At 47.2% G+C, this 27,500-nt stretch overlaps 1 protein-coding gene across 1 annotated transcript in view; it reads right to left on the minus strand.

The window, feature by feature from the left end:
* The window catches only part of trhde.1 (thyrotropin releasing hormone degrading enzyme, tandem duplicate 1), a 90,646-nt gene that overhangs the window by 58,306 nt on the left and 4,840 nt on the right, over positions 1-27,500 (minus strand). The window contains exons 2-4 of the mRNA XM_068586650.1: positions 26,753-26,997; positions 21,257-21,530; positions 6,567-6,693 (exon numbers count right to left, since the gene is read on the minus strand). Coding sequence (XP_068442751.1) covers positions 6,567-6,693; positions 21,257-21,530; positions 26,753-26,997 — 646 coding nt within the window. The remainder of the gene's footprint in view (positions 1-6,566; positions 6,694-21,256; positions 21,531-26,752; positions 26,998-27,500) is intronic.

Here is a 27,500-nt window from a genome sequence, read left to right on the forward strand (position 1 = left end):
AGTATGGAGCCGCCGTCAGCCCGTCAGCGCTCCCTCTTTACTCTGTGAGCTGAGAGGAAACCTTCAACCCGCCGGAATATCACCAATTACTGAGATTACTGTGTCTGAGTTCTGGATTAAAACTCCTGAAGACTCAAAGGAAAAGGTCTTGAAGGACGAAGTGAACGGAGGCGGAGCCTAAACGAACGCTCACGAGCTCACTGCCCTGTTCAGAGTGACGACGTCTCCTTTCCTCAGTGAAGTCCAGGAAAGGAGACGAGTTCACGACATGAGCGAGGGAAGGAAGCTAGTATTCATATTCTGTGTTATCGTATTCATCGAAAAGATGACGATGAAAGTCCTAACGAAGTATTTCACGATCTTTTTAAGAATTTTAAAAGTATTTCACGATCTTTTCCTGACTCTAAAAAACATTTCACAATCTTTTCTTAAACCCTACGAAGTATTTCACGATCTTTTCCTAAATGTAGCGAAGTATTTCACGATCTTTTCCTGAACTTAACGAAGTATTTCACGATCTTTTCCTGAATTTAACGGAGTATTTCACGATCTCTTCCTGAACGTGAAGTATTTCACGATCTCTTCCTGAGGCTCACTCAGTGATGACATCATAGTTTCCCCGTCAGAGCGTCTCAGAGGAGGAAAGCAGCGAGTTCTCACGTTAACGAGACGTTCACAGCATCAATTACATTATCACCGCTTTTCAAGATGATTAAATCTGTTTCCATCGCAGTAGATTGTGAAACAGTTCAGTTGTGGAATAAATAAATGATTTAATGTCTAATTGTGCGTAAAGTTTCCTGATGACGTCGTTAAATCTGATGTCCGACAGAGAAATGAGAAAAAAGACCATTTTGAGATCTTTTTTTTCAACATTTCTCCAGCGTCAGATGTCTGATTCTACAGGAGCAACGTTTCTTACATGAGCCCAAAAAAGAAGTTTTGTGAAGTAAAAACCAAAACAAAAGAGCAGAAAGAAGCTAAAACGCTTCTTTAAAAAACATCCAGACTTTATGGAAGCTTTTTTTTTGTTGCTAAATTCCTGCAAAGACGTCTGGATGAGACGAAGAGCCGAACTCCAGAGAGGCAGCAGACAGCTGACGGCCCGCAGCCCGAGTGTGAGTGTGTGTGTGTGTGTGTGTGTGTGTGTGTGTGTGTGTGTGTGTGTGTGAGTTTAGTCCATCTGTTGTTGTGAGTCGGCCCGAGGCGACGGCATGAGAGAGAGAACGAGACACAAAGAGGGAAAAGAAGTGGAAAGACGAGAAAGAAAGAATGAAAAGATACACAAGGTAGAGGAACGGAGGGGTGTGTGTGTCTGTGTGTGTGTGTGTGTGTGTGTGTGTGTATGTGCGTGTGTGTGTGTGTGTGTGTGGACCTCAGGCGGTGCTGTCTGTGGATCTCAGTGGAGCCCAGATGGAGCCAGGACTCAACAGAACACATTAGTCCACTTGGCGTGTTCACACACACACACACACACACACACACACACACACACACACACACACACACACACACACACACACACACACACACACACATGTATTCAGCTAAATCCTCCTGACAGTTGGGATCACCTGAGCCGCTCGTTCGCTCGGCTGCAGCAAGATTTCTGCTCCGCTGGAACCGTCACATGAAATTATCTACGGAAGCCCAGAGAGGCCATTTATCAGTTCTGTTAGCTCAGTCCATCAGGAGGAGGAGGAGGAGGAGGAGGAGGATGAAGAGGAGGAGGAGGAGCAGGAGGAGGAGGAGCAGCAGCAGGAGGAGGAGAAGGAGGGGAGGAGCAGGAGGAGAAGAACAAGAACAAGAAGGAGGAGGAAGAGGAACAGGACGAGGAGCAGGAGGAGGAAGAGGAGCAGGAGGAGGAGGAAGAGGAAGAGAAAGAGGAGGAGGAGGAGGAAGAGAAAGAGGAGGAGGAGGAGGAGGAGGAGGAGGAGGAGGAAGAGGAAGAGAAAGAGGAGGAGCAGCAGCAGGAGAAGGAGGAGGAGGAGGAGGAGGAGGAGGAGGAGGAGAAGAACAAGGAGGAGGAAGAGGAGGAGGAGGAAGAGAAGAACAAGAAGTTCAAAAGTGAAATAAAGGAACGTGACAAAGTACAAGTGTTGTACTTTTGAGTACATTTGAGGTACTTGTACTTTTCATTTTCTGTTATCTTCTACCCTACATCTCAGAGGTACTTATACTTGTTACTGTACTACATATTAAAGGTACATGTTGTACTTTTTACTGTTTATATTTTGCATCAAAGACTCAGGAAATTATTTGTCGTTAAAAACATTTTGAGTAAAAACTTCTTCTCTGAATGAGAAGAGAGTACTATCAAAGTATTGTACTAGTACTTTTACTGCAGTCTGAGGATTATCTACGTTTAAACTGAAGAACACGCGTCATGACCAACAGAAGGAACCAAAGCTGGGGTCCTGTTCTGGTTCTAGTCCTAGTTCTGGTTCTGGTTCTTTTTCTCATTCTGGTCCTGGTTCTGGTTCTAGTCCTGGTTCTGGTTCTAGTCTTGGTTCTGGTTCTGTTTCTTTTTCTCATTCTGGTCCTAGTTCTGGTTCTAGTCTTGGTTCTGGTTCTGGTTCTAGTCTTAGTTCTGGTTCTTTTTCTGGTCTTGATTCTGGTTCTGGTTATTTTTTTGGTCCTGGTTCTGGTGCTGTTCTGGTTCTGGTTCTGGTCTTGGTTCTGGTTCTGGTTCTAGTCTTGGTTCTGGTTCTTTTTCTGGTCTTGGTTCTGGTTCTGGTTATTTTTTTGGTCCTGGTTCTGGTCTTGGTTCTGGTTCTGGTTCTGGTCTTGGTTCTGGTTCTGGTTCTGGTCTTGGTTCTGGTTCTTTTTCTGGTCCTGGTTCTGGCCCTGGTTCTGGTTCTGGTCTTCGTTCTGGTTCTGGTTCTAGTCTTGGTTCTGGTTCTGGTTCTTTTTCTGGTCTTGGTTCTGGTTCTGGTCCTGGTTCTGTTCTCCCTTCAGAGCAGTGAGTATGTGTGGAAACAAAGTTCTGCCGTCAACAAACGAATCACGAAGATTCATGTCAGGAACATTTAGAAGAAGAAGAAGAAGAAGAAGAAGAAGAAGAAGAAGAAGAAAAAGAAGAACGATGTTTTCTTAAGAGGCATGTTTTTTGTGGCCATTTTAAGTACTTTACATTGTAAGTACTTAACATGTAAAGTACTTAACATGTAGAGTACTTCACATGTAAAGTACTTCACATGTAGAGTACTTAACATGTAGAGTACTTCACATGTAAAGTACTTCACATGTAAAGTACTACATGCTGCACGGCGTTTATCGTTGTTGGGTCGAGGCCGACGGACGCGCCGCCTCCAACGGGACCAGAACCATTTTATATTGACGAGATTCTTGTTTCCTGCAGCGACGGTACTGTCTCTTTAAATACACCGCTCTGCTCCTCTCTCTCTCTCTCTCTCTCTCTCTCTCTCTCTCTCTCTCTCTCTCTCTCTCTCTCTCTCTCTCTCTCTCTCTCTCTCTCTCTCTCTCTCTCTCTCTCTCTCTCTCTCTCTCTCGGGAGCTCGATGCCCTGCATGACAACAGATGGAGCCCTGAGGCGCTGGGACCCCACACACACACACACACACACACACACACACACACACACACACACACACACACACACACACACACACACACGTTGGCATCGTTGGGATGAGAGGAAAGCTGTGGTAAAGGCTGATGTCAACATCAGTATGAATGCACACACACACTCTCACAGAGCCCGTGGTTATGTGGGTATATGGAGATGAACACACACACACGCACACGCACACACACACACACACGCACACGCACACGCACACGCACACACACACAGAATGCATTCAGTCACGGCTCACACAGAGAAACAGGAAACATCTGACTAGATTCAAACAGAAAGAGAGATCCAGCGTCCTCACAGAGGCTTCGCTCTCTTTGCGTTCATGTGTTCACACGTTTGGGTTCGGAGCCAAACTAAAGTTCTGAGCGTGGGGTCGGAGCCCGTCGGGGGATTTTTTTGGACTTCTGTTTTGCAAAACACCGGCGTCTTCGTCTTGCTGGGCTCCAGCTGTGTGACACAAACACATCTTCTCTTTTCATTCCTTCTGCATCAACTCGCTTCATCGCCTCCCGCCGGACCCCCGAAACAGCACCCGGGCATGCTGGGAGCTGTAGTTCCTCCCGCCGGCACCGCGGCCCTCGAACAACAAGTCACGTGATCTCAGAGAGGAAACCGAGAAACTGAGAGTTTTATCGTCCTGAGAGACACTGAGGTCGACCTCCATGGCGCTCAGTGAGGCTCGAACGGTGGAAACAGAACCGATGGAGAGAGAAAACATATATAACCATGTTTTATCATTTAAAGTACAATCTGGATTTAAAGAGACAGAACTGTGCAAAAGGACTTGAGGAACTATGAGTCGCTATGAGGAAACAACGTAGCCAACAACGTAGCAAACAATGTAGCTAACAACGTAGCCAACAACGTAGCTAACAACGTAGCCAACAACGTAGCCAACAACGTAGCCAACAATGTAGCAAACAATGTAGCCAACAACGTAGCCAACAACATAGCCAACAACGTAGCCAACAACGTAGCCAACAACATAGCAAACAACGTAGCCAACAACGTAGCCAACAACGTAGCAAACAACGTAGCCAACAACGTAGCCAACAACGTAGCCAACAACGTAGCAAACAACGTAGCCAACAACGTAGCCAACAACGTAGCCAACAACGTAGTAAACAACGTAGCCAACAACGTAGCCAACAACGTAGCAAACAACGTAGCCAACAACGTAGCCAACAACGTAGCCAACAACGTAGCCAACAATGTAGCAAATAACCCAAAAAAACAACGTAGCAACAAAAAAGCGGTGACAATATGACGGAGAGCGACAGTCAGCAACAAGGAGCATCTCAACGTGAAAAGCAGATAAATAAAATAATGTTTTCATGATTTAAAGGACACTCTGAATTTAAAGAGACAGGAGTCTCAGAGGAAGAGGACTGGAGGAGCTCTGCGTCGCGGCGCATGGCCGCCGCTTCATCCTCTGAGTGTTTCAGGAGGTTCAGTCCTGTGATTCCAGGCTGCAGCGCGACACACAGACGTCTGTTTCTGCTGCAGAGCCGCTGAACCAGGAAGTCAGCGTCTCCTCCGCCGCCCGAGGCGCCGCGACACCCGGCCCGAGGCCACGAGGCCACGAGGCCCCGAGGCCCCGAGGCCCCGAGGCCCCGAGGCCACGAGGCGGCAGAGGAACGCCGGCTGTGAACAACCGGCCGAGCTCAATGACGGGGCTCATCCTGCAGCTCCACCCGTCTGTCTAGATTGACGTTCTGGCCCCGGCGTGCGCAGGAAGCGGCTCGGGGGGATTCGTCGTGGGAACAAACTCCAGTTCGCTGAACTCAGCCGAGCTTTGAGCAAATGTTGACTCCTGGATTTAGATCAGCCGACCGACTCTGCAGCGTCGTCCACCAACGAGCCGAACCGCTGCAGGCGAGTCGGCCGGCAAAGCTACTGCCGAGTAATTTCATGGTGCTGGAAATCCCTGGCGGAGGCTTACCACTAAATCACTGCTTCATCATCATCATCATCGTCCTCGCAGCATTTTGGATAAACGGATAAAACGCGTCACGGGAGCACGAGCAGAGGACTCGTACTGAACCGAGCTTCTGGTTCTGGAAGACGTCAAAACCTCGCAGACCTTTTATGAGATCGTAGCAAGTTGACACAGGAAGTGACATCACCTTCCGCTCGGCGCGGAGCGGCGTTTAAATGCGGCTCGTACCGGCGTCGGGGAGGAAGCGGATGTGAGTCTGATCCTGAGCGCTTTGGAAACAAACAGGAAGCTTTTGGCTGAAAGTGAGTTCCTAACGTGACGGATGGATGTGGACAGGAAGGAAGTAAACAACGTCAACAATATGGAGCTCGCTCGGCCCGCGGAGAGAGAGAGGAAAGGAAACGCGGCGCTAATTGAAAGTGGCGGGACGGAAGTGTCAAACACAAACAATTATGAAGACAGGCGACGCGTCGGGAGATGAAACTGAAGCCGACACGACGAGTCAGGAGAGGAGAGAGGAAGGAGACGACCAGAACCAGCCCAGAACCAGGAAGAACCTTCAGGAAACTGGACAGTTTCCACATGTTACTGACACTTCGACTCCTTTTAACACTTCAACTTTAGCTGCTGTAAAACAAACAGCAGCCGCTGAAGGTTGCAGGAAAAGAGCTCAGAGAGTTCTGCTGGCCTGAAGACGAGAAAACGCTTTGATGAACCCAACGAGCTCCAAATGAAGCACAAAGAGACGATGATGATCCAGGAGAGAGAGGAGAGAACATTAGGCTCAGCGGGGAGGAGGAAGAAGAAGAAGAAGAAGAAGAAGAAGAAGAAGAAGAAATGAAGTTTGTGAGACGATTATAATATATTTTCATCATCATTATTCCATCGGGTGATTGAGCGATCAGGCGACAACTGACCCTCAAACCATCGACACAACTTCTTATACACAACAAGACCGAGAAGAAGAAGAAGAAGAAGAAGAAGAAGAAGAAGAAGAAGAAGAAGAAGAAGAAGAGCAGGACTCACCTAGCTTGGGCAGTGAGTACTGGACCTTGAAGTAGTCCTGGTAGAATCCCAGCAGCCTCTTGGTGATGTGCAGCCCGTAGTCTCCGGCGCCGCTGGCGATGGCGTCGGGCCGAGCGTACAGACGGATCTGGAACAACAAGGAGGCAGAAAGACGATGTGAATGAAGTCACGGACACGGCGAGAGGAAGCGGGATTAGATTCTCGGCGGAATGGAGTTCAGCCAAGTTCATCGCGCGGAGAGGGAAACCACGTTTGGCGACGTTGAGGTGGAACCCACGAGGAGAGCGACGGCACAGCGAGTACGAGCAGACGCTGAGATCAGCTCCTCTTCCACGCCGCAGAGACACAAAATTAAATTTCAGTTCCATGTTCGTCAAAATGTACACGGAGTGAAAGCAGCGGAAGCGAGCCGGCGCGAGCGGGGGTCGAGTCCTGGGAGGCGATGAGCGGATCGAGACCCGGCTCGGGTCGACGGCGAGGTTCAAACAGACGCTCGACTGCCAGGAGAAAAACAACAACAACAACAACAACAACACAAAACTAATGAAAGTTTTCTACTTGAGGTCCAGACGCTGGGCGCCAACCGTTCAGTTCAGACGACTCTGACAAACGCTTCATTTCAACAGCATCGTCCCGCAGTAGATCATACCGTCACAACACACACACACACACACACACACACACACACACACACACGAGAACTCGTCAACACCAATCACTGATCCGTACCACCAGGTCACGTGACCTCGCTGAAAGGCCGTCTGTCGGGTGTGAAGATGTTTGAACTCGCTCTCAGACCTCGTGGTCTTGGTCCGTTGGTTGCGGTGAAACCAAGATGGCGACGACCGCGACACGCCTTTAACACGCCAGGCCACAAAAGGAGGGCGAGCGGCTGCAGCTTTTAACGTCCGTCTGAGAAACTTTTGCAGAAGCTGAAAGAAGATAAAAGTGAAGGCAAAAGGTTCGGGGTCGATATGTTTTAAACGGCTTCGCGAGCAGCTTCGCGTTTGTTGCCGCGGCGTCAATCTGCCAGAAACGCTTCACTCCAGTGACTCCGAGTGATTCTTTTAAAGTGAAGTGATTCTCTTCAGCCTGAAGACGGACAGACGGACGGACAGCCGCTCCGTCTGACGCCGCTCTGCTAATAAAATAAAAATGTTTCTGGGCTAAAAGCAATTTGGCAAGTTTGCAGGAGAAAATGAGCTCAGCTTGCTGCTGTCTGGAAAATAGAGACCCAGAGTCTGTGGTCAGCTGTTCCCCACACAGACACACACACAGACACACACACACACACACACACACACACACACACACACACACACAGCGTGTTCATTATTCTGTAGAAGAGATTACGGGAGATTTTAGCTGATTTTAGTTATTTTTTACGTAAAGATGGATTCATGAAGCGTCTGCAAGAGCCTACGGCTAACGTGTAAAGCGTCTGCGGCTAACGTGTAAAGCGTCTGCGGCTAACGTGTAAAGCACCTTTAGCTAACGTTAATAGCGGCGGCTAACGCATGAAGCAAAAAAGAACCAGACGTACATCTCTTTAAATCTGAGTCTGCAGCGGTGAAGGAAACAAAGTGTGTGTCTGGACAGCTAAAGAAGTGTGTGTGTGTGTGTGTGTGTGTGTGTGTTGGATGGTTTTACTGTCAGAGAGACTAACCACCTCACTGTCAGCTGAAGGACGACAGATACAAGCTATTAAACACACACACACACACACACACACACACAGATATACACACTCACGACTCATATCATTTTTCACACACAGATGCAAGTGGGTGGACACACACACACATATACGCTATGATGTAATGCTGCTGTATCACTGCTGTCATTTCTCACTCTCTCTCTCTCTCACACACACACACACACACACACACACACACACACACACACACACACACACACACACACACACACACACACACACACACTATTGTCCCAGTAATGTCACTCTTCTTCTCTTCTCTCTCAGTTTCACTTCCACTCTAATAAACTCTGTTTTCACTCAGCTGTGAAAACATATCGGCGCCCGTACAGTGTGTGTGTGTGTGTGTGTGTGTGTGTGTGTGTGTGTGTGTGTGTGTGTGTGTAGGTAGTATTAGTACATGTTGTAGTAGTACAGGTTGTATTAGTACACCCCTGCAGGAGAATAAACTGCAGTTTTTGTGACTGCAATAATATCAATAATATGCTAATAAATATACTGATATTGATAAATATGCAAACTTCGTCCACAAAATGCTGAATCTCTGCCAATGTTGTGTCACAATACTCTTCCTCCTCCTCCTTTCCTCATCTTCTCCTCCTCCTCCTCCTCCTCCTTGCTCCTTCTTCTTCCTCCTTTCCTCCTCTCTGTTTCCTAAGCAGCACTGATTTTCAATAAAAAATTCTAACTTTTAAAGCCCTCTTTCTCCTCCTCCTCGTCCTCCTCCTCCTCCTCCTCTTCTTCCTCTTCTTCCTCCACATTCTCCTCCTCCACCAGAACTCATCTCCAGTGACTATCCGCTCGGGGAGCGAAGGCTTTATTGAAATCGAGGCGGCGACCGGCAGCGAGCCTCTGAATGGAGAACCGTCTCCTGAGGATTCCTGAGAGCGCCTCCGGTCCCGTTCTGCAGGTGAGGAGGGAACCGTTCTCCAGGTGTGTGACGTCCTCACTTCAAAGCACCATCACACACACACACACACACACACACACACACACACACAAACACACGCGCAGACGCTCACAATGTGTCTCCCGGGACTGAAATGTGCCGTTTAAAAGCCGACCTAAAAAAGCGCGGCGGCACGGTGGATCAGCGGGTCGCCGCCGCTCGCCAAAAGAAAAGAGATCCCGGGGGTTTGAAACCCACGAAGAGCCGCCCGAGTTCCATCGGCGGAAACTTCAAATTGCCCGTCGGTGCGTAAGCGAGCGTGAAAGCTCATCGGTCGCGTCAACCTCACCCAATGCATGCTGGGAGTCATCCCCCCCTCCCGTCTCTCTCTCTCTCTCCCGCTAAGCTGTTTAGAAAATAGGAGGAATATTTCAATCCCAGTAACATCCATCGCCTTCGGGATGTCGCCTCCGATCACGGGACGCGGCATCGAGCCGCCGGCGCTTTGTCCAATCCATTCCCCCAAAGCGCAGGAATCCTGTGCTCGCCGCGTTGAGTCCAGTTCAGAGACGCGGCGCCGAGAACTCACCGGGATGAAGAAGAAGAAAAAACCAACCCGAGCCGCAGAGATTATGAATTCTATAACGGAGCCGAGGAACCAGAATATTTCCAATTGGAGGCGACGCAGCGGGAAGCGGTTCCGAGTTCAAGTCCCTTTGAAAAGAAAGTGAGAAGAGAGGGAAGAAGGAATCGGCCTCAGCAGACGTTCCCATAGACGTGCATGGAGAGAAAGAGACCAACGAGTTGTATTCTCTGAAGTTCAAACCGTAACTTCCTGCAGCGCTTCATGAGCTCTGTGCACATGCAGGAGGCTTCTGTTGTGTCACATGACCTCCGAAAACAACATGCTCATGTATTTATATGATGAGTTTAACCGTTAACTGAGCGATTGTTGTGTAAAACTGTAAATTATTGCTTGTTTAATGAAAGAAAAGTCCAACATCTGGATGTATTGAACACCAGAAGTAATATACAAGTGAAATATATGGTTTGGTACATGAAAAAAATAAAATACCATTCAAATAGTCCCAATAGACCCAACGGAGCCAATGGACCCAATAGAGCCAATGGAACCAATGGACCCAATGGAACCAATAGAGCCAATGGAACCAATGGACCCAATAGAACCAATGGACCCAATGGACCCAATGGACCCAATAGAGCCAATAGAACCAATGGACCCAATAGAGCCAATAGAACCAATGGACCCAATAGACCCAATGGAACCAATGGACCCAATAGAACCAATGGACCCAATGGACCCAATGGACTCAATAGAGCCAATGGACCCAATAGAACTAATGGACCCAATGGAACCAATGGACCCAATGGACCCCAATGGACCCAATAGAACCAATGGACCCAATGGACCCAATAGAGCCAATGGACCCAATAGAACTAATGGACCCAATAGAGCCAATCGAGCCAATGGACCCAATAGACCCCAAATGGACCCATTAGAGCCAATGGACCCAATAGAACCAATGGACCCAATGGACCCAATAGAGCCAATGGACCCAATAGAACTAATGGACCCAATAGAGCCAATGGACCCAATAGACCCCAATGGACCCATTAGAGCCAATGGACCCATTAGAGCCAATGGACCCAATGGACCCATTAGAGCCAATGGAGCCAATCTGAATGGGAACAACATCTCACATGTGTACCTTTTATTATAACACAACATTATTCAAACAGCCTTAGTGGCTGCAGAGACACACACTTTTAGTCTGGGATGACATTTAGAAGAAAGGCCCAACAAGAAATCAGTTTGAGTTCTGTGTACTTGGCTTTATTTATTAAAGGGCTGTTAATGAAACACTGTTTTCCATGTGAAGTCTTTTTGAGGAGGTGACGGTGTGATTCCCCTCTGAACTGCTGGAAAGCTATTAATGTGAAGCGGATTAACCACGCAACAGCGGCAGCAGCGGGGAATTATCACAGCAGACTGAAATAAAACACACGGTACTTGTGAAGCCAAAACATTAGAGAGGAACGTCTCTCTGAAGCCGCCTGCGTCTAATTAATTTACAATAAAGGGAAATAAATCCCTGTGAGAACGTTCAATGACCACAATAACTGTCCATCACAACTTCATGAAGCCATAAACCAGACACGTTAATGAAATGCTCTCTGTGCGCCAGTGATACCACCACAGGCTTCAGAGCTACGCCAAGACTCCTCTGGTTGTATAGAAGTCTGTGCTTCATGTGTTAAAGCTGCATTCTCTCTCCTGGCCACTAGGGGGCGACTCCTCTGGTTGTATAGAAGTCTATGCTTCATGTGTTAAAGCTGCATTCTCTCTCCTGACCACCAGGTGGCGACTCCTCTGGTTGTATAGAAGTCTATATAAGTGACTCTACTTCTTGATCTATTCCCTCAGTAAACATTGTAAACATGAGTTTATGTCTGAATCTCTAGTTTCAAGTCTTCTTCTATACAGCACGATGCTCATTTAGAGTCAAACAGACTATAAAGCAGGGGCGCTTTAGGGGCGGGGCTACAAGGTCACTCCCTGTCCACTGGTTGTATAGAAGCCAGGAGTGTCTGAGCAGCGGCAGCGACTGGCGTCAGCTTCCAGTCCAGATGCTTGATGTCATTTCAAGAGGTCTTTTCTCATCAGAAACAACTGAATTAGTCCGACCGGCCGCTCGGGAAATCAAGAGCGGACATTTTCTCCTTCAGAGCCGAACGATATTCAAACTTTTTGACAGTCGCGGCACGAAACGAGCAGATAAACGCACAAATATTACAGTTTGCTCTTCTCTTCTTGCTCCCCTTCTCAAATCAATTCAAACATCACCCCCCCCCCCCCTCTTGTTATCTCTCCACTCGTCCGTGACATCGCTCGCTCGCATTGTGTCGCCCCGTCCGTCGCCCTTGGATGATGGATCATGAGGGTGATGGACGCTCGGGCTCGCCGCGATAATTTGATGGATGGTTTAGCGGCCGATAAGAGCGCCGCGGCGGAGAGAGCGCGACCGACGCCGTAACACTCTCTCTCTCTCTCTCTCTCTCTCTCTCTCTCTCTCTCTCTCTCTCTCTCTCTCTCTCTCTCTCTCTCTCTCTCTCTCTCTCTCTCTCTCTCTCTCTCTCTCTCTCTCTCTCTCTCTCTCTCTCTCTCTCTCCCTCCCTCCCTCCCTCCCTCCCTCGTTCTTGGGCCTCGACTGAGATCTACAGACTTTCAGACGGCCGGCGCTCCGACTCCGAAACGGACGGCGCTGACCCGCGACGGCGGCGTCCAGCGATGCGCTCGGACGGCGCCGATGAAGAGCGACGGGCCGTCAACGCCCACGACGTGACAAACGAGATGATCGACGACGTCGAGTGGAACCGAGAGACAAAGTCCTCGGATCTCCTTCTGTTAAACACTCAGGATCTCACATTCAGCTTCTTATGAAACACTCATGTGCTTTACATCTATATATTTATATAGATATATATGTATATAAAACAATCTCCGCTCTCTATACAATGAAGCACCGTTGTCTTAAGGGTGTAAAGTGATAATAAGGTCCAATAGAAAGATTTAAACAGGATTTTTTGTGAAATCTCTTGTGAAAACATAACTTTACCAACTGTTTTCTGCCGGAAATGTGTTTACAAAAAGGTCTTATGTTCACAAAAGTAGTGAAATACATAAATACAAAGGTAGATAAATGTAAATAAATGACTAATACCAAATTGTGTATCATCGTTTATTGAGTGGATGTGTTGTCTGTCACTACTGTCATGAGATGAAGTGACTTCAAGACTCAGCGTCATGGTGTGTAAATGAAATATGAATATTACAACAGTTTGTGTTTGGTTTGGAAAGGCGTGTTTTTTGCAGTGTAAAGTGGGCGGGTCCTTATTTCCTGAGTGTTCATTGGTCAGTTTCACACACACAATGTCGACGGACACACAAATGGACAAATCACGGTGAAAAGCGAAGCTCGACACAAACGTCTCGGCTCAGAGCTCCTGAGAGAGTCACGAACGATCTCACGAGATCGAACACGGAGGTGAAGAGTCTGAAAACACTGGTGCTCCATATATATATATATATATATATATATATATATATATATATATATATATATATATATATATATATATATATATATATATATATATATATCGTGGCTGCAGAGACACACTTTGAGTTTGAAAAGGACACAAACTTTCACTTAAAATAGTCTCATAAGAGAAATGATGTAAAAGTGACCTTTATCTTTTTAAAATCAGTGTTTTATCACTATGGGACATTATTGTGACCTTTATTATCATTATGGGATGTAAATGTGACATTTAATACAATTAAAGACACATAAAGCTGCGTTCTACCTGATGAGGCCGAGAGCAACGCAACCATGTCAGGAAGTGATGCGACAAGTCTTTGTTTGAACAAAGTTACACTAACAACACAACTGTGTGGTTGTTTTGTGTCTCTTTCTGCTTATTGTGTGTCTCATTGTGGGTTTTTGGTGTCTCTTTGTAGTTGTTTTGTGTCTTGTTGTACAAATGTTGTGTCTCTTTGCGATAATTTTGTCTCTTTGTGGTTAGTTTGTGTTTATTTGTGTTCATTTTGTGTATATTTGTAGTTAACTTGTGTCTCGTTGTGGTCATTTTGTGTCTCTCTGTGGTCATTTTGTGTCTCTTTGTGGTTGTTTGTGTCTCTCTGTGATCATTTTGTGTCTCTTTGTGGTTGTTTGTGTCTCTTTGTGGTTGTTTGTGTCTCTTTGTGATCATTTTGTGTCTCTTTGTGGTCGTTTGTGTCTCTGTGATCATGTTGTGTGTCTCTGTGGGATATCTATAAATTACAGCGTTTGCAGCGCGCGTGTCTTTGTGTCTTTGTCCTTTGTGTGTCGGGTTAGAGTGTTGCACAACCCGGTGCCGGCTGGCAGGTGAAGTGAAGCAGGAACCAGCTGAGCGCTGCAGACGGAGCTTCATGGATCCAGAGCGTCTCAGCGGGTCCTCACTCCTTTGTTTGTTTGTTTGTTTGTTTGTGTTGTTGTGTGTCTGTCTCTCATCCTCCCTGAAGGAGAAGAGTCTCATTACAGGAACAAGAAGCTCTCAGAGACGCTGATGCCGACAGAACAACAGGAAGCTTCTGGAAGAAGAAGAAGAGCAGAGAGTCCTGCTCACCGGGTTCTGATCAGAACCATCAGAACCGTCACAAACGTTAAAGACGTTGCTCCTGATTGTCCACAGGAAGTAGAACATGAGTCACTTCCTGTTTCTATTGTCTGTGGAACATCCAGATGAACTAAACTGCAGCGTCAGACGTTTAGATTCTGACCAACAACTTTGTTCTTCTGGAACGTGAAAACATCAAAAGCTCCATTGATCCCAGAACGTTCCGGAGTTCTGTATGTTGTTGGTTAAAAGACCAGAGAGGCTGCTGAGCACAGACACACACAGACCTACATCATGACTCTTAATGCTGTGAGTCTCTTTGTGGTTGTTTTGTGTCTCTTTGTGGTTGTTTTATGACTCTTTGTGGTTGTTTTGTGTGTTTTTGTGGTTGTTTTATGTCTTTTTGTGGTCGTTTTGTCTCTTTTTGTCGTTGTTTAATGTCTTTTTGTGTTTTTTATGTCTTTTTGTTGTTTTGTGTTTTTTGTGGTCGTTTAATGTCTTTTTGCGGTCGTTTTGTGTCTTTTTGTGATTGTTTTCTGTCTTTTTGCGATAATGTTGCATCTCTGTCAATGTTTTTCGTCTCTCTGTGGTTGTTGTGTGTCTAATTGTGTTTGTTTTGTGTCTCTTTGTTGTTGTTTTGTGTCTCTTTGTGGTCATTTTGTGTCTCTTAATGGTTGTTTTGTGTCTCTTTGTTGCTGTTTTGTGTCTCTTTGTGGTCATTTTGTGTCTCTTAATGGTTGTTTTGTGTCTCTTTGTTGCTGTTTTGTGTCTCTGTGGATGTTTTGTGTGAACATGTTCCTGCCCTACTGGAGGAAGCGTCTCGTGTCGCCTCGTGTTGTCGAGCAGCAGCAACACGTTGACTTGTGGACTCTGGTCTCTTCTCTCTCGAGCGTTGCAGTCGTTTAGTTTCCACATTGCAGGATCTGCAGGTTCAGGTTCTCAGAGCAGAAACACGAGTTGCTTCGTTCCTTTAACGCTGCTCAGGAGGATGAATGAGCTCTGCAGAGGATGGAAGGGTGTTTTATTTCCTTATTCCATCGTATGAAGCGGTTCCTCTCGGAGGAGGAGGAAGAGGAGGAGGAGGAGGAGGAGGAGGAGGAGGAGGAAGACGGAGCGACGGGAGGATCGATGTTCATGTCAGAGGAAGCCGCTCTGCAAACAGACAGCAGCGTCTCCGCCGCCTTCAGGCTCACGCTCAGGTTTCAACATGAAGCGACGCTGCAACACAGAGCGGCAGCGAGGGCACGAGCTGCATCCTGCATCCTGCATCCTGCATCCTGCTTCCTGCATCCTGCATCCTGCTTCCTACTCTGTGAACATCTGTGTGACATGCAGGGAATCACCGGCGGCTGTGATTCACAGAACGTTACCATGAGAAATGAAGGTACGATGGATGTAGAACATCACCGGATTGGATTTTGCAACCAGTTGAGACAGTTTTTTTTAAATATTTTGATGTATTTCCATTATCAGTGCAGTGTTTAGTACATTAACATTGATATAATATGTTTTTTAGAAGGAGTAAATGCAGAGATTACTATATGGGCTGTATATAAGATATCATATCGTCGCTGTCAGAGAAGCTGAATGTAACCTGCTTGATTTAACGCTTTCTTCCTGCTGTGATTTAACAGTTTTTCCTGTAAAATCGACGGAGAGTTTTTTACAGTGTAGAGTTCTTCAGACAGCTCGATGTCCCTCGTCTCCACGCGGCGTCTTGGCGGCGTGTCGGCTGTCGGCCAGCGGGCGGCTCGGCCTCGTTCACGTGGCGTTGACGAGAGGCCGATCTCCAGCTCTTCATCTTTCGGGACGACGTCTTCATCAGCGACGTCGCTTCATCCTTCTTCCTCGACAACGCGGCGATGAAGCGCTTCGTGTCGTTCATTAATCTGCTCTCGTAATTTGCTTGATGGGATTTGATTCAGATTTAATTTGGCGGTGGATTCGGGTTCTTGGCTTCAGGTCCGTCTGGAGACTCAGACGAGATGAACACGACGGTTTAGAAATGTATGAAAATCATTTAGAGCATCCAAATCCAGGAGCGAGTCGACACGTCAGGAAGCAGATTACAGATTAAATCTGTTTTCACTGTCACATCCACAGATAACAGACAGTTATGATGCACAATGAGAAGATCATTGAGCTCACACAGAAACACAACGATAAAAAATAAAGAACAAAGCACAAAATATAAAATATATATCAGCACTGAAATATGACAATAGTATTGCATGGAGAACACAGGGAGAACACATGGAGAACACATGGAGAACACATGGAGAACACATGGAGAACACAGGGAGAACACATGGAGAACACATGGAGAACCTTCATGTCTCTCAGGTTCATCCTGCAGAGTTGTGAGCGAGTGAATCAGAACATTTCTCTCTAATCTCTCTTATTTTAGAGAACCATCAGTGAAGTAGTTTCTGCTGGGAAACAGGAGAACCTCCTGAAATACTGGAGAACCTCCTGATATCCTGGAGAACCTCCTGATATCCTGGAGAACCCAGGAACCCATTATGTGTGTTCATGTGTTTTATATTCGTCTATAGAGACGTTGTTCTAGAGATGTGACCCGCATGCAGAGCGGTTCCGTCCTCCATCACGGATCTGTTCCTGAAGGAACCGCAACGACAAAACACTAAAGAGAAGGAAGGAGCAGCGCGAGCAGGAGAACATGACCTGCAGCGTGGAACGTCACAGAGGGAAAGAAAGACGCTTCACACCAAGAAATGAACACCAGACGATTATAATCTGTTAATATCATCATTATTCTATCGGATTATTGAGCGGTGAGGCGACAACTGACCCACAAAACCATTGACACGCAACAACACAACAAGACCAAGAAGAACCACAGAAGAAGAAGAAGAAGAAGACGTCGTCTGAGAGAGCGCTCTGCTGTCCGTGACTCAGACAGGACCCTGAAGGTAACGTCCTGCTCTCTGAACACGACGTTACCTTCAGAGACGACTAGAGAACCTCACAAGAACCTCCAGGAGGAGAACCAGCAGCTGCTCCTGTTTGTGTGTCTGAGGGAAACACAATGTGAGTGTGTGACTTTGTGCTTTTCACTTTTATTTCCCTCTAAAGACGTGAAGTAACGGAAGCGGCTCTTTTTATTTTGTATTTTTTGGCTGACTGAAAATGCAAAGACACACAAAAAAAAAGATTAATGTATTCATTATAAAGACTGAAGCTCATTTGCATGACTGATCCCACCCGAATATCACACACACACGCACACACACACACACACACACACACACACACACACACACACTAGAGACCAGTGATGGTTATAAATGACCCAGATATGATTCGCCATTAAAACAGCATTTTGCAAAAATCATCTTTCAGTAACAAGGAGTACGTGTGTGTGTGTGTGTGTGTGTGTGTGTGTGTGTGTGTGTGTGTGTGTGTGTGTGTGTGTGTGTGTGTGTTGGAGAGCTGTCCTTGACTTTCTGGCAGACGAGAAGGATGAGTCGTAATTACACTGATAGAGAGATGATCGGAGGAGAGGAAGAGGAGGATGAGAAGGAAGAGGAGGATGAAGAAGAAGAAGAAGAAGAAGAAGAAGAAGAAGAAGAAGAAGAAGAAGAAGGGAAACAAGGTTGTGTGTGTTTGTCCTTGTACAGGAGTGTCGGACGCGTGTGTGTGCATATTTCTGTTTTTCATTGTTCTGGCTGTTAAGAGAGACGATAAACACTGTGAGGCTCACAGAACAGATGGTTCTAGTGAGGAAGAACGTCATAAACATGAGGTAGAACGTCATAAACATGAGGTAGAACGTCATAAACATGAGGTAGAACGTCATAAACATGAGGTAGAACGTCATAAACATGAGGTAGAACGTCATAAACATGAGGTAGAACGTCATAAATATGAGATAGAAACGTCATAAACATGAGGTAGAACGTCATAAACATGAGGTAGAACGTCATAAATATGAGATAGAAACGTCATAAACATGAGGTAGAACGTCATAAACATGAGATAGAACGTCATAAATATGAGGTAGAACGTCATAAATATGAGGTAGAACGTCATAAACATGAGGTAGAACGTCATAAATATGAGGTAGAACGTCAGAAATATGAGGTAGAACGTCAGAAATATGAGATAGAACGTCATAAATATGAGGTAGAACGTCATAAATATGAGGTAGAACGTCATAAATATGAGGTAGAACGTCATAAATATGAGGTAGAACGTCATAAACATGAGGTAGAACGTCATAAACATGAGATAGAACGTCATAATACTGAGATAGAACGTCATAAATATGAGATAGAAGGTCATAATACTGAGGTAGAACGTCATCATTATGAGGTTTAAAACAGTTATGACTTTCTATCTCGTAGTTCTGAACGGCTCTGGGGATATTTGTATCATCACAGCTACATGTTCCTCTCGGTTCTGGTGGGAACGGGCCTCCATAAGAACCTGATCCAAACCTCTGTGAAGAGTGATCCACATCTGAGGAAAGGAAGGAGGAAGCGAGTGGACGTTCCCTCTCCTCCAGACAGCCGGCTGTTATCGGCGCTCACATCTTAATTACCGCGTTATCCTGAGGAAACACGCGGCTGTTGGACTCCATTACATCATCAGGAGACGCTAAAACCCGCTAATGAGATCTGCGCGCGAGACGTTTTGAGACGCCGGTTATCCGGAGACGGAGAACGCGGTTCACTTGTAGTATTTTAAGCCAGTTGTCCTGATAGCGTTATCACTTCATTAAGATGGTTATCTGGAAATGAATCATTGTTTTCCTGCGATAACGACTTGAACGTGTCATTTTATCAAGATGACGAGTTCTGGAGACCTCCGTGGTTATAAACTCTGAAGGTCGACTGTGGTGCTGGGACTGCCAGCTGCATCCAATTAGCTTGAGTTAATGACAGTCACAACAATAAAGAGTCAAAAGAACTTTCTCTCTTTGTACTGACTGAAAGAAAACGATTAGAAATGCTGACAACAAAGCGTCCGACATCTTTTACCTGTTTTAACGAGTAGAGCTCATTCCTGCCGATGCCACTGACACCAAACGACCAGGATGCACACGCTTACCCGCTAACCGTGCGCATGAAGCTAAATCTGCGTTTTATTGGACGTTACTCTTAATCCCAAAATGTTTTCAACAATTAGTGAAGACAAGATGGAGAAGACGTGTGTCGTCGTTTCTTACGGCAACTCATAAGGAAATGATTCATAAACGACGGAAAACTACATGAACAGAGCTGACGGAGCTAGCCGCGTTAGCCGGAAGGGAACTGGAGCTAACAACGTTAGCCGGAAGGGAACTGGAGCTATCAGCGTTAGCCGGAAGGGAACTGGAGCTAACAACGTTAGCCGGAAGGGAACTGGAGCTATCAGCGTTAGCCGGAAGGGAACTGGAGCTAACAGCGTTAGCTGCAGGGGGAACAGGAGCTATCGACGTTAGCCGGAGGGGAACTGGAGCTATCAGCGTTAGCTGCAGGGGGAACAGGAGCTATCAGCGTTAGCTAGAGGGGGAACAGGAGCTATCAGCGTTAGCTAGAGGGGAACAGGAGCTATCAGCGTTAGCTGCAGGGAGAACAGGAGCTATCAGCGTTAGCTAGAGGGGGAACAGGAGCTATCAGTGTTAGCTAGAGGGGAACAGGAGCTATCAGCGTTAGCTGCAGGGAGAACAGGAGCTATCAGCGTTAGCTGGAGGGGGAACAGGAGCTATCAGCGTTAGCTAGAGGGGGAACAGGAGCTATCAGCGTTAGCCGCAGGGGAACAGGAGCTATCAGCGTTAGCTGCAGGGGGAACAGGAGCTATCAGCGTTAGCCGGAGGGGGAACAGGAGCTATCAGCGTTAGCTGCAGGGGGAACAGGAGCTATCAGCGTTAGCTGGAGGGGGAACAGGAGCTATCAGCGTTAGCCGGAGGGGGAACAGGAGCTATCAGCGTTAGCCGGAGGGGGAACAGGAGCTATCAGCGTTAGCTGGAGGGGGAACAGGAGCTATCAGCGTTAGCTAGAGGGGGAACAGGAGCTATCAGCGTTAGCCGGGCGCTCTTTACACAGACAATAGCTGTTTGCCGCCACGTTGATGCTCTGGAGAATTCATGCAGCTCTTTGAAAGGAGTCGTCGTGTCGAGATAACGAGCTTCTTTTCTCACGCGCTCAACAATCAGGAAACCCAGAAGAAGAAGAAGAAGAAGAAGAAGAAGAAGAAGAAGAAGAAGACGAAGAAGAAGAAGAAGAAGAAGAGAAGAAGGTCGGCGGAGAATCAAACAACATTTTGGTTTTTGGGAACACGCGGAGATCATTAAGTCAAGATCACAGAGTTTAGAGAAGCAGAAAGAGCCGCGGAAACGTCTCATCTCAGGAAAAACAGATAATTACGTCTGGATCACAAGATTATACTTTACAGATTATACTTCACAGATTATACTTTACAATGATGCTGGTTTGTTATCTTATTCCAATATGTTGCTTTAGAGCTTTTCATTCTTCTTATTGCCTTTTTCTCACAAACGTGTGTGTGTGTGTGTGTGTGTGCGTATGGTTATGCACGTGGGCATGGTTGTGTGTGTATGTGTGTGTGTGTGGATGCATGTATGTGGTTGTGTGTGTGTGTATGTGCGTCGGTACCTCCGGAGTATGAGGACTTTTGACTTGAATACACACTTACTCTATGAGGACTTGTGAGGACAACACACATGTCCTCACAAGTCATGCAGGCAGACACACACACCAACACAAAACTAAGCACCTCCCACTTTTTCGCTCGTGCATGAAATGAAGTCCAATCAGGAAAGGGACAACAGCAGCGAGGCAGAAACCCTTCATATGTCACGGTGTGTGTCTGTGTGTGTGTGTGTGTGTGTGTGTGTGTGTGTGTGTGTGTGTCTGTGTGTGTGTGTGTGTGACTGACCGTCACCCCGTCCTCGGTCTGCGTCTCCCTGTAGGTGAAGTTGCACACGGCCCAGGCCACGATGTAGGTGGACATGCGCGGCGAGCGGGCGAAGCGGTTGGTCCTCCAGCCGTCCTCGTGCTCGCTGCTGCTCTCCAGCGGCATGTTGGCCAGAGACGTGTACTGCGCGTCGTGGCCGAGCACCAGCGAGAACGTGGCCTTGTAGACGGGCTCGTCAAAGCAGGGGAAGGCCTTCCGGGCGTGGACCGGGCTGAACTGGGTCACCGCCAGGTACCTGGGAGGGCAACGGGAGGAGCCGGGTCATTATGGGATGAGGCTTTTATGAGCGCCGACGCTTCAAAGTAAAAGGTTTGAAATAGCAAAGTCGAGGAGAGCTTTTATTGTGAAAGATCATCAAAGTGGCATAGTTTTGTTAGCAGCTTTTCTTCAATAATATGAACATAATAATGGTTGAGTAAAGAAAGTAGGTAACAGAACGAACTGGGGCTTTTATTGTGAAAATACAACAGGAAATGAATTGTGTAGACCAGTGAATAGGCTTCGTTGGAGGCGAATCTCCAGTAAAAACAAGTCTGTAAATGCTGCAGGGAGGAAGAGTGAGCCACAGAAAGAACTGCGGCTTTTATTGTGAAAATCCTACAGGAAATAAATTGTGTTCATCAGTGAATATTTTTTGATGGAGGCTATTTAACAGAGAACTGGCGCTTTTATTGTGAAAAATGTATGTACTCATCCTAATGTTTTTAGAGCACACACACACACACACACACACACACACACACACACACACACTCACACACACACACACACACACACACACACACACACACACACACACACACACACACACACACACACACACACACACACACACACACACACACACACACACACACGCTGAATCCAGGCAGAAAACTCGTGATGCCGGGGTTTTGTCCCGGTCTTTGAACGCCTCATCGGAGGAGGAGGAAAGGTTAATCTGGAGTTGGGATTATCCTGCGACAGGTCGGCTGTCAACAGAAGTTTTTACATTTCTCTTCCTCAGATGTTTTTTGTTCTCTTGAACGAAGCAGCTTCCGCCCGGAGAGATAATCCAGAACGAACACGGGAACGTTTTCTGTTTCCTCCTGATGCCGTTAATCCAGAGAAGGTTTTCACGTCCTGACGTCCTGACAGACAGCAGCAAATTAAAACTCCTCGAAGGAATAATCCCTCTGGAAAGATTCCTCCAGGTGTTTGAGGAGGAAGAGATGAAAGGAACACGCGCGGGAGGAAGAGGAGGAGGAGGAAGAATAACCACAAAACAACAAGACCGAGAAGAAGAAGAAGAAGAAGAGAAGGAAGATGAAGAGAAGAAAGGAGGTGGGAAAGGAAACAGTGGCAGAAGAAGAGAAGGAGAAGAGGTGGAAAGAAAGAAAGAAAGAGGAAAAAAGAGTTAAGAACGAGAAGAGAAAGAGGAGAAAATGAAGAAATGACAAAAGAGGAGGAGGAGAGGAGGTAAAGGTGGAGAGAGAGGATGATGGAGGGAGGAGGAGGAGGAGAAGATGGAGGGAGTAACAGAATAACAAACACAGGGCGAGCGAGGCCAACAGAAAGAGAGCGAGAGAATAATGGAGAAGCCTGAGAAACGAGATAAAGAGAGAATCAATTAGAACACACACACACACACACACACACACACACACACACACACCTGAACAAAAGCTCAATAAAACCACGATATGAACGAGCACTCGAACACAACGTGACACCAGCAACAGTCTCACGGCCAAGGTAACGCTTGTTGTCACGGTAATCCTGATGGAAAACCAAGCCGACAGCGTTGCCAGGGACAACATGTCACACACACACACTAACACACACACACACACACACACACACACACACACTCACACACTCACACACACACACACACACACACACACACACACAGCGACGTTACGCTTGGAAAACGGTTTCATTTCCTGCTGTAATGTTTGCTATTATCTCTGCGTAGAGACACCACAGAAGAAGAAGAGCGCACGCACGTGAACGACACGCTGGATGTGCACCCACACACACACACACACACACACACACACACACACGTACACACACATGTACACACACACACACCTCATTTAGATTCAGAGATTTTACTGAAGTGGAAACTGTGGAGTCAGGTGCTTTTAAGTGTTTGTGTGTTAGAAGTGTGTGTGTGTGTGTGTGTGTGTGTGTGTGTGTGTGTGTGTTCTATATCTGTCTCTCTCTCACACACACACACTGGACACTGATCTTTTTAAGCAACGTCTCCAATTGCAATTCCCCGCTTTCACATTGAAAAGACTGCAGTGTGTGTGTGTGTGTGTGTGTGTGTGTGTGTGTGTGTGTGTGTGTGTGTGTGTGTGTGTGTGTGTGTGTGTGTGTGTGTGTGTGTATAGTTTCACACAGGAAGGCTGATTCATCAAGTTTGTTTGGTGTAAAATATAAAATGACATATGTGAATAATATAGGAGGAGGAAGAGGAGGAGGAGGAGCAAAAGGAGGAAGGAGAGGAAGAGCAGGAGCAAGAGGAGGTGCAAGAGAAAGAGGAGGAAGAGCAGGAGGAGAAAGAGGAGGAAGAAGAGGAGGAAAATAATAAATAGATATAGTTTCATAACAGTTAAAAAACAGCATTAGTGAAGCTCTTCCTCCTCTTCCTCCTCTCCCAAGTGGTTGAGATTGAATTTATGAAGTTGCCTGCCATGTGATCGCTTACACACACACACACACACACACACACACACACACACACACACACACACACACACACACACACACACACACACACAGTATTGATCCCAAACGTCTCACCTCTAAATGAAACTATCAGAACGATTGAGGCAGTTTGATGAAGGGTGATGAAGAGCAGGGTGATGAAGAGCAGGGTGATGAAGAGGAGCGCCCTCATTATCTGGGTGCTCTGCTCCTCGTTAGCGGCGCGTACGTCTCCTCGTTAGCTGGAGTTCCCGTCCTCGTTAAAAACAGGAGCAGCGGCTTCCCGTCTAATGAAGAACATCCTGGCGGCCATCTTGGATGTTTCAGTCTGCTCTGAGGCTGCTCGTCAGCCAGGTCACAGGTGTTCACAGCAGCCGAGCCAATCACATCGCTGCAGCGCAGCCGAGCCAATCACATCGCTGCAGTGCAGCCGAGCCAATCACATCGCTGCAGCGCAGCCGAGCCAATCACATCGCTGCAGCGCAGCCGAGCCAATCACATCGCTGCAGCGCAGCCGAGCCAATCACATCGCTGCAGCGCAGCCGAGCCAATCACATCGCTGCAGCGCAGCCGAGCCAATCACATCGCTGCAGCGCAGCCGAGCCAATCACATCGCTGCAGCGCAGCCGAGCCAATCACATCGCTGCAGCGCAGCCGAGCCAATCACATCGCTGCAGCGCAGCCGAGCCAATCACATCGCTGCAAAGCAGCCGAGCCAATCACATCGCTGCAAAGCAGCCGAGCCAATCACATCGCTGCAAAGCAGCCGAGCCAATCACATCGCTGCAAAGCAGCCGAGCCAATCACATCGCTGCAAAGCAGCCGAGCCAATCACATCGCTGCAAAGCAGCCGAGCCAATCACAGGGCAGCTCTACTCGTAAAGTGACACGGCAGCGTTTTGTCTTTGTAATGCACTTCAAGAATAAAACGAAAGTCTAAGTGTGTGTGTGTGTGTGTGTGTGTGTGTGTGTGTGTGTGTGTGTGTGTGTGTGTGTGTGTGTGTGTGTGTGTGTGTGTGTGTATTGAAGATAAAACACGGTCCTGCTGTCTTGACTGTGTCGACAACATGGCGGCTGAACTTCATCTTTCTTTAAATATGTGACTCTGTGAAGGAGCAGCATGTTTCCTGCTTTTACATCAGCCGTGTGTGTGTGTGTGTGTGTGTGTGTGTGTGTGTGTGTGTGTGTGTTGTCATGTGTCATGTGAGTGGCTGACAGCAAACCACAAACATTTCAGACGGGTTTCACTGGAAGACAATCCTGAGGGGGAGGTGTGTGTGTGTGTGTGTGTGTGTGTGTGTGTGTGTGTGTGTGTGTGTGTGTGTGTGTATAAGGATTAGCTTGACACACACACGTCTCAGCATAGTTAACGTGAACAGTGAACTCTGAACAGACATTTTCCCCAAATTTTTTTTTTTTAATTCCCATAATCAGCTGTGATGTCATCATGTGTCTGTGATGTCATCATATCCCTGTGATGTCATCATATCCCTGTGATGTCATCATATCTCTGTGATGTCGTCATATCTCTGTGATGAGTCATCACATTTGCATATTCATGAGGTGAGACTGACGGCTGTTATTCTGCAGCTCCGGCAACAAAAACATATTTTTCTCCATAATCTCCCGTGTGGACGAGCAGCTTGTTGTGTTGTTGTGTTGTTGTGTTGTTGTGTTGTTGTGTTGTTGTGTTGCCATGGCGCTGTGACGGGGCATCAGCTGCTGCAGGACCGCGGGTCACAAACTGAGCTGCTGGCAGAGATTCATCCTCACAAGACTCACTCTTCGTCTTCGTCACGTCATCGTCTTCGTCTTGTGATGTCACACTCTTCACGAGTCTTTACGAGTCTTCACGAGTCATTAAGAGTCTTTACGAGTCATTAAGAGTCATTATGAGTCATTACGAGTCTTCATGAGTCAATAAGAGTCTTTACGAGTCTTTGCGAGTCATTAGGAGTCATTAGGAGTCTTTACGAGTCATTAGGAGTCATTAGGAGTCTTTACGAGTCATTAGGAGTTTCCAACACATTCACGTGATCAGAAGCCAATAAAGAAATCGATGAGGTCATCAATATGATTGATCCTGATGTGTAATGAAAACTATTCATATCCATGTTTCTCTGAAGCGTTCTCCTGATCGACTCAACAGAACCAGAACCAGAACCAGAACCAGAACCAGAACCAGAACCAGGTTTCACAGGTTAAAGTTCACTTGTTTCAAACTTTGATTATTAATATTTGTTACGTTGTAGCGTCTGAAATGAATCTGATGAAGCAGAAGAAGTTACAGAGATCTCTCACACACACACACACACACACACACACACACACACACACACACACACACACACACACACACACACACACACACACACACACGAATAATAAATGGATCAACACGCTGTCTGTTTCCCATCAGCACCGTGGGGAAGAAATCTGATGTGGAAACAACTCTGCAGCCGAGGCTTATGGGAAATTCATAAGGAAGGGAGTGAGAGGTTTGATAAGTGGAACGAACACACACACACACACACACACACACACACACACACACACACACAGAGTGTTTGAGTTAATCAATGTCGTGGATGTGAAGCTCTGACCTTTTCTAATCAAACCACCTGCTGCTGCGGGAAAAATGAGTGTGTCCCTGTGTGTGTGTGTGTGTGTGTGTGTGTGTGTGTGTGTGTGTCCCTGTGTGTGTGTGTGTGTGTGTGTGTGTGTGTGTGTGTGTGTGTGTGTGTGTGTGTGTGTGTGTACCGTCTCTCCCTCTGCAGCGTGTAGGAGCTCCTGAAGAAGCCCAGCAGCTCGTCCTCGATGGCGGCGTCGAAGCTGACGTTGAGGCGGTACAGCCTGGAGGGCTTCAGCTCGCGGTGCAGCACCACCACGTACATCTGCTGCGCCGCGTGCGGGAAGTGGCGGTGGATGCGCATGGCTCCGCCCCCGGGCCTGTTGGCGGGGCGACCGCCGGCGCCGCCCTCCGCCGTGACGGACACCCGGTCCACCTGGGAGGGAGCGAAGAGGAAGGACAGGTGAAGAGGAAGGAGAGGTGAAGAGGAAGGAGAGGTGAAGAGAGGAAGTGAAGAGGAAGGAGAGGTGAAGAGGAAGGAGAGGTGAAGAGAGGAAGTGAAGAGGAAGGAGAGGTGAAGAGGAAGGAGAAGTGAAGAGGAAGGAGAAGTGAAGAGGAAGGAGAGGTGAAGAGAGGAAGTGAAGAGGAAGGAGAGGTGAAGAGAGGAAGTGAAGAGGAAGGAGAGGTGAAGAGGAAGGAGAGGTGAAGAGAGGAAGTGAAGAGGAAGGAGAGGTGAAGAGGAAGGAGAGGTGAAGAGAAAGGAGAGGTGAAGAGAGGAAGTGAAGAGGAAGGAGAGGTGAAGAGGAAGGAGAGGTGAAGAGAGGAAGTGAAGAGGAAGGAGAGGTGAAGAGGAAGGAGAGGTGAAGAGGAAGGAGAGGTGAAGAGAAAGGAGAGGTGAAGAGAGGAAGTGAAGAGGAAGGAGAGGTGAAGAGGAAGGAG

This window comes from Clinocottus analis, unplaced genomic scaffold (assembly GCF_023055335.1).
Source record: "Clinocottus analis isolate CAN_PGR_092001 unplaced genomic scaffold, fCliAna1.0.p SCAF_20, whole genome shotgun sequence".
NCBI classification, from domain to species: Eukaryota; Metazoa; Chordata; class Actinopteri; order Perciformes; family Cottidae; genus Clinocottus; species Clinocottus analis.